The 7,500-nt window shown below is 46.6% G+C and overlaps 1 protein-coding gene across 1 annotated transcript in view; it reads right to left on the reverse strand.

Moving 5' to 3' along the window:
• mtr (5-methyltetrahydrofolate-homocysteine methyltransferase) overlaps positions 1 to 5,648 on the reverse strand; it is a 17,408-nt gene extending 11,760 nt beyond the window's left edge. Inside the window, 13 exon segments of the mRNA XM_084459720.1 lie at positions 1 to 84; positions 309 to 421; positions 568 to 647; positions 828 to 895; positions 2,633 to 2,694; positions 2,908 to 3,008; positions 3,327 to 3,421; positions 3,528 to 3,587; positions 3,694 to 3,800; positions 4,233 to 4,325; positions 4,441 to 4,510; positions 5,026 to 5,115; positions 5,480 to 5,648. The exon segment at positions 1 to 84 is cut by the window's left edge and continues 57 nt beyond it. Of these exon segments, the coding sequence (XP_084315846.1) occupies positions 1 to 84; positions 309 to 421; positions 568 to 647; positions 828 to 895; positions 2,633 to 2,694; positions 2,908 to 3,008; positions 3,327 to 3,421; positions 3,528 to 3,587; positions 3,694 to 3,800; positions 4,233 to 4,325; positions 4,441 to 4,510; positions 5,026 to 5,115; positions 5,480 to 5,638 (1,182 nt within the window). The 5' untranslated portion in view covers positions 5,639 to 5,648.
• Positions 5,649 to 7,500: the final 1,852 nt, after the last annotated feature.

Here is a 7,500-nt window from a genome sequence, read left to right on the forward strand (position 1 = left end):
TCCGTCCAGCATGCCCTCGTCCATGTTGATGTCCAGAATCTGGGCGCCCATCTCCACCTGGGCCTTGGCGATACTCAGCGCCTCCTGCGAGGGCGAACGCACGGCACCGTTAAAGGGTGCGCATTTCACTTTTCAGCGACATCTCGAGTGAAATCCGTCTACGGCTAAAGAGCTTGTCCCTGCGGACGGAGGTACCTGTCGGTGTAAAGCATTGCGTGGAAGATACGGATGAAGATACCGCTCTGCCTGTTGAGGTGGACCCTCATTTTCATCAAGGGGTATAAGACAGACGAAGGTGGCCGCCTCACCTCGTAGCTCCCGGCCGTTATGAGCTTAGCGAACTTCCGCGAGCCCGCCACGTTGCAGCGCTCCCCGATGTTGACGAAGTTGGTGTAGGGGCCGATCCTGAAGGGCTCCAGGCCTGGAGGGGGGCGAGAGGAACCTTTTTGAACTTCTCGCTCGTCAGTGGTTTACTGTGTCCGTTCCGCCGGTACGTGGACACCGGTCGCTACTGAGTAAAACCCAAAATGAAGAAGGGTTGCTGGTGAAACGATAATAGTTCCAGACCTGAGAGCAGCATGTAGTCCTGGAACACGCCAGTAGGGGGCACTCTGGGGTGGCAGTGTTTCACTCCCTCTGCAATAGCCCTAAAGACAGAGAGGGAGGGAGGGGGAGAGACAGAGAGACGGAGGGGGAAAGTGAGAGCGCGAGAGAGAGAGAGAGAGAGAGAGAGAGAGAGAGAGAGAGAGAGAGAGAGAGAAGAGTGTAATCACAAACAGGCAGTGAGGACACCGGGTCTCGTCTCAGATATCTGTCCCTCCATTCACCTTATGTGTGCAGGCGTGGTCCCGCAACAACCGCCAACCAGATTCACCAGGCCGTCCATGGCAAAGGCCTACAGAGAGAGAGAACAGGCTTAGAATTAGGATGAAGACTTATTTGGTACTAGTTTTGATACCCGTTGGAGCACTCTAGACACCAACTAAATTCTGTACATCTGCTATCACTCCAGCTTAGCCCATCCAAACAAGTTAACTGCTAGTCTTGATACCCCTTAGAGCAATCGGTAATTGGCCATTTAGCCCATTATATGCCCCCCCCCCCTAGCTAGCTACTACTATTGGGTGGACATTAGAACACACTAATGTTGGGCAAAGCTGAGCGACAGAAAAATAATTCTACAGTAGGCTGGCGTGAGGTAATAGTTCAGTGTTTGTATCAGGGCTGGTGAGGTAATAGTCCAGTGTTTATAATCAGGGCTGGTGAGGTAATAGTCCAGTGTTTATAATCAGGGCTGGTGTGAGGTAATAGTTCAGTGTTTGTATCAGGGCTGGTGTGAGGTAATAGTTCAGTGTTTGTATCAGGGCTGGTGTGAGGTAATAGTTCAGTGTTTGTATCAGGGCTGGTGAGGTAATAGTCCAGTGTTTATAATCAGGGCTGGTGTGAGGTAATAGTTCAGTGTTTATATCAGGGCTGGTGAGGTAATAGTTCAGTGTTTATATCAGGGCTGGTGAGGTAATAGTTCAGTGTTTATATCAGGGCTGGTGAGGTAATAGTTCAGTGTTTGTATCAGGGCTGGTGAGGTAATAGTTCAGTGTGTGTATCAGGGCTGGTGTGAGGTAATAGTTCAGTGTTTGTATCAGGGCTGTGGTGAGGTAATAGTTCAGTGTTTGTATCAGGGCTGGTGTGAGGTGATAGTTCAGTGTTTGTATCAGGGCTGGTGAGGTAATAGTTCAGTGTTTGTATCAGGGCTGGCGTGAGGTAATAGTTCAGTGTTTGTATCAGGGCTGGTGAGGTAATAGTTCAGTGTTTGTATCAGGGCTGGTGTGAGGTAATAGTTCAGTGTTTGTATCAGGGCTGGTGAGGTAATAGTTCAGTGTTTGTATCAGGGCTGGTGAGGTAATAGTCCAGTGTTTGTATCAGGGCTGGTGTGAGGTAATAGTTCAGTGTTTGTATCAGGGCTGGTGTGAGGTAATAGTTCAGTGTTTGTATCAGGGCTGGTGAGGTAATAGTTCAGTGTTTGTATCAGGGCTGGTGAGGTAATAGTTCAGTGTTTATATCAGGGCTGGTGAGGTAATAGTTCAGTGTTTATATCAGGGCTGGTGTGAGGTAATAGTTCAGTGTTTGTATCAGGGCTGGTGAGGTAATAGTTCAGTGTTTGTATCAGGGCTGGTGAGGTAATAGTCCAGTGTTTGTATCAGGGCTGGTGAGGTAATAGTTCAGTGTTTGTATCAGGGCTGGTGTGAGGTAATAGTTCAGTGTTTGTATCAGGGCTGGCGCACTAATTTTGGGCAAAGCTGCAGCTCCTTGCAGCTGATGAGCAGGTAAAATAATTCTAGAGTGGACAGCTGGAATGCTGGAGGCGTTGTTCTATTCTGAGAAGTATTTCTATTGGCTGGTGTATTTCAGGTTAAATGAATTAAAAACCCGGCCCTGTCAAGGTCTGTCCGGGACCCCTGCAGAGACCCGTGCCAAATATAAACGCTGTCAGGCCGACAATGTCCGAGGAAAGTCCAGATAGAGGGACGAACGGACAGCGGACAGACAGGCCGACAGGCAGTGTCCTGCGTTTATGCGCTAGATGCATCTGTGGACACTAAATCATCTGGTAAGTAAATATAAAAACTGTTACCTTCAAATGTGAAGCCGTTAACTCTGGAGTCTCGTCGTATCCACCGAAGGTGTTGGGGAGACCTGGAACAGAGAGACAAGAGTATCCAACACAAGACGCTGGCTTAGCAAAAGGGCTTCAGGTACCCCAGACGCTCATCGAGGTGGAGGTCTATGTGTATAGAGGCGAACGTGTGTGTGTGTGTGTGTGAGTGAGTGTGTGTGTGTGAGAGTGTGTGTGTGTGTGTGTGTGTGTGTGTGTGTGTGTGTGTGTGTGTGCCAGGGAGAGGGGTTTACCTGCGTTGGGGTAGCAGAGGACCAGAGCGGTGGTGCTCTTCCCTATGGCCTCTATGAAGGGCCTCATCTCCGTGGCCCCCAGGGCACAGTTCAAACCAATACTGGAACGATCACACACACACAAACACGCGCGCACACGCACACACACGCGCGCACACGCGCACACACACACACACACACACACACACACACACACGCTTTACAATGTCCATTCAGTCCCTTAGAATTCATTTGTTGAGAGTTGGGTTAAGCAAGCTGGAATACAATTTGAGAGAAATTACATGAGGATTTGAAGAAATAATGAATCACAGATTCACTCCTGTGAAAAGTAAAGACTCTCCTAGGAGTGTTTCGTGGTAAAGAACTAAGCGGTCCAGACTGATGCATTCATCATCCCTTCATCTGGTCCACTGACTCACCAGAGGGGCTTGGCGTGAGCCACACTGACCACAAAGGCCTCTCCCGTCTGTCCAGACAGCGTCCGCCCACTTCTGTCTACGATGGTCCCCGAGATCTGACCATGGGACGAGGAGAGGTCTTTAATCAGACTAGGAGGATTTCATATTAAGAAATAGCCCTACTTAATATATCAGATTGTAATAGATGGAAAATCCACTTACAAATATTGGTCTTCGCTCATAGCTTTTCTCAAACAGTTTGTCGATCGCAAAGAGGGCTGCCTGTGGGAACAAATCAAAGTAGTTTTGGTAAATTACCTATATTTTTTTTAAGAGGTACTGTATACAGTATGACTGCCAGTTGCACAGCCAATCACATGAGAGCTACCTTGGCGTTGGCGGTGTCAAAGATGGTCTCCACCAATAGGATGTCAGCTCCTCCATCCAGTAGACCGCGGACCTGCTCTGTGTAGGCCTCCGCTAGCTCATCAAAGGCTGGGGGAGCGTACACACACACACACACACACACACACACAATAATAAATTATTTACAATCACTAGACACAGCACATTAGAAGTGTTACATATTACATAACGTATGGTATACTCTAATAAGGTTTGCACGCACACGCACGCACGCACACACGCACACACACACGCACACACACACACACACACGGCTCCCAGGCTCAGATTAAGCCAAATAAAATGATGACACTGCGATTAAAAATGTCCTTTGTCCCCTGTCAATAATCTGCGTCTGTGAAACGCCCTCTTGTCCTATTTACCTGAGACGGGCAACTGGAGAGGAACAACACTGACACAGGGCAGAGATTAGGGGGTTATTAAGGGTTAATAAGGTTATTAAGGTTAAAGGTGAAAGGTTAAAACATGGCCACCGAGGCGGCTCAGGTTTGGGTGTCTTACTGACGTTCCTGAAGTCTGGTCTCTCTACCGAGGGAGACACTGAGAGGGTCTTATTGGTGGGACCCACGGCGCCCGCCACGTATCTCTTACAACCTAGCGATAAAAGGACAGAGAACATTAGACATTAGACTGACGGACACACACAGAATGACCTACTAATGTGATCTAAGTCCTGTTTATTGATTGTACAGCCCGTGATTTTGAATACCTGTCTGTGTGGTGACATCATCGGCCGCCTTCCTGGCGATCTCAGCCGAAGTCTTGTTGAGACGGTACGCCTGTGAAGATGGCAGAAACCAGAGCATGTTGATGGCGTTCCGGTGTGTTGTCGAAAAAGACTAAGAAGGGTACAGGCAGTTCAAGCACCCACTTCACCCATGGCGGTGTCAGTCAGTGGTACAGGAGAGTAACTAGGGTTGCAAATTCCGTGAATATCCACAAACTTCCCATGGGAATTAACGGGAATTTATGGTAATGTATGGGCATTAACAAGAATGGACTGGAAAACATTTATTCCTGTAAAATTCCCATAAATGCCTGTTGGGAATTTTGGGGAAATTTCTGAATTTTTTACCGGAATTTTGCAACCCTAAGTGAAGCGCCGGGTTCAGACTGGACGTGATTGCGCCGCGAAAGCGCCGCTAAGCACCGCCCGTTTACTTTCGGCGCCCCATGTTAACCAGCGTGATCGTTGGCCGTGGCCGTGGCCGGCTCACGCCCTGCACCGCCATAACCGGCGCCCTGGTCTGGTTTTCCGCGAGCAGCGAGCGAACGCGCGTGATTAACGCCTTACTAGGTGCTCCAGCCCGTAGTCTGCCTGGGCGATGCTGGTGCTGCTGAATGTGTTGGTCTCGATTATGTCTGCCCCAGCAAGCAGGTAGTCCTGAAAAACACACACACACGCGCGCGCGCGCACACACACACACACACACACACACACACACAACCACACACAGGAATGTGACTGGGCTTGACACAGAAAATAGGCTTACAGTGGGGTTGACACAGACAATAGACTCATCTCGGTCTACAGTGTGTGTTTAGACTCTGTTTCTCTTTCTCTCTGTCCATTTTCTCTCATTCTTTGTTTGACTCTAAATCTATTTGCCGCTCCTAATCCTTGTCCCTCTGGATTCGTCTCTTGCTTTTGTTCTCTAACCCGTTCCAAGTCTGACAACAGCGTATTTGTTCTCATCCCAGAAGGGTTGATGGGGCCTGTATCTTGACATCGTACTGTAGAGCTCTACCTTGTGTATTCCGTAGACGACGTCAGACTGAGTGATGCTGAGCAAGTCGTTGTTGCCCTTCAGGCTGTGGGTGTGGTCCTTAAACTCCTCCCCCCGGAAGTGCTCCTCCTCCAGGTTCCTCTGCTGGATCATGGTGCCCATGCCGCCGTCCAGGACCATGATCCTTTGCTGCATCAATACCCGCAGCTCATCCTCAAGAGAGAACTTGCTGCTACCTCCTGGGATATATTAAATCAATCAACAATGTGCCAATCAATCAGTCAAACATGGCAAACAATCAAGGTTTAATTGTGCTGTATTGAATCGTTAGAATCATGTGAATACAATATACTTTCTCATTCCACTCCTCCTAACCTTGGAACATCTTAGAATGGTGTGATTGAACAGGGTGAAGCTCATTGAATCAGTGATCCGGATGCAAATAGATGTGGATAAAGTGAGATGCTGTCCTCACGCCCCTGGTCACAGCATCTTTACCTGACTAGGACCTGTTGTGACAGTTCTGTGAATGAGGGGTAGCTGTCATCTCTCTGGGATATGCTATCTGCTAGCAAGCTATCCAGAAACAGTACCATCCAAGTTCACGTGGCTGCCAGGAGTAGAAAGCAGCAGCTAAGCTACTCACAAGCTGACATGTTAGTTAGTGCTTGGTAGCTCGTCACCAGGTTGTTGATATTGATCAAGTTAGCCAGCTAGCTGGAGGTGCACTCCTAGTTAAGTTAGCTAAACACTAAAATGTTACTTTAAACTGCAATGCAGTACCTGGTTTTGTTGGGATGTCGTGAATGGTTGGAGCCATGGCTGGTAAGACTCTTCTGATAATGTTGAACCTAATGATCCTCGAATGCAGCGTGGCGGATAACCTCGTGAAACTCAAGAGAAGAACCTTGGACAGCTATTATAACCAATGTCCATGCTTGACTGGTCTCCGAGGGACACGGGGGAACCAGGGATGTATGAAAACATGATGAAACTCACGTGTGAAGTTCGACTCAATAACTCAATCATTTCCGGTAGGGTTCTTTCAAAATAAAGGTCATGCAGAGCAACGGACTTTTTGTTGACTGTGAAAACATGTAAAAGCACACAGAAGACTCACCAAATTATATATATATTATATATATATATATATATATATATATATATATATATATATAAAATATATATAAAAAATATATATAAATATATATGAATTAAGCAATTGCTTAAAACAAATATTTAAGACCAAGCAGGTTCGGTTAATGTACAAGTTGTTCAGGTGTTTTACTTTGTAGGTACAGTACAGCTTGTTTTTAGCCCAATGAACCATAGAGATAGGTAGGATTATCATTCGAAACTCTTTCTCTTGCTCTTAATAACCGCGAGGACCCGTTACTTACTCATCCCTGCTCTTATTTTGAAAAGTAATCGTGTTGTCAAGGCAAGAGCGTTCGATAGCAAAAACGGAAATGCTATTGAGGCTTATTGAGGACAAGTTCAACGTTCACGTTACTTGCAAACTTTCCCCTTTCCGAGCACCGGTACAACTACTCCGACTGCGCATGCTCCTAGTTCATTGAGCAACCACCTGCTCAATTTTACCAAGTCAAAATAAATGCTTAACCAGCTACAATGTTTTCATGAAAATGTAGCAGTGTTCACAATTTAGGTAGGTCATCATACTTATTGCTACTCATAGGCCTATATTTACCCTAACCGCTTAAAAACTGACATCCTCACACCCAGCTTGCCAGGATCTAGGTTGAAAAGTATGATTGACCTTTCACTCACATACAGTACATAACTGCATCATTGTAGGCTTTATAAATTAAATGATCAATTAGGCTTCTTTCCTCTTGTCATATCACCTAAACATAACGCATCACTATCCCAAAACCAATGAAAACGAGATGCATTTGTAAATGTTTCTGAATTGTTGAGTTTATTCTAATTATTCATCTCAAACCCAGACAAACTGTCATTTTTAAGTTACAGTATAATCTGATATGAACACATTTTAGTGATTGGCATATTGGCAGGCA

The sequence above is a fragment of the Borostomias antarcticus genome (genome assembly GCF_949987555.1).
Source record: "Borostomias antarcticus genome assembly, chromosome: 29".
Lineage (NCBI taxonomy): Eukaryota > Metazoa > Chordata > Actinopteri > Stomiiformes > Stomiidae > Borostomias > Borostomias antarcticus.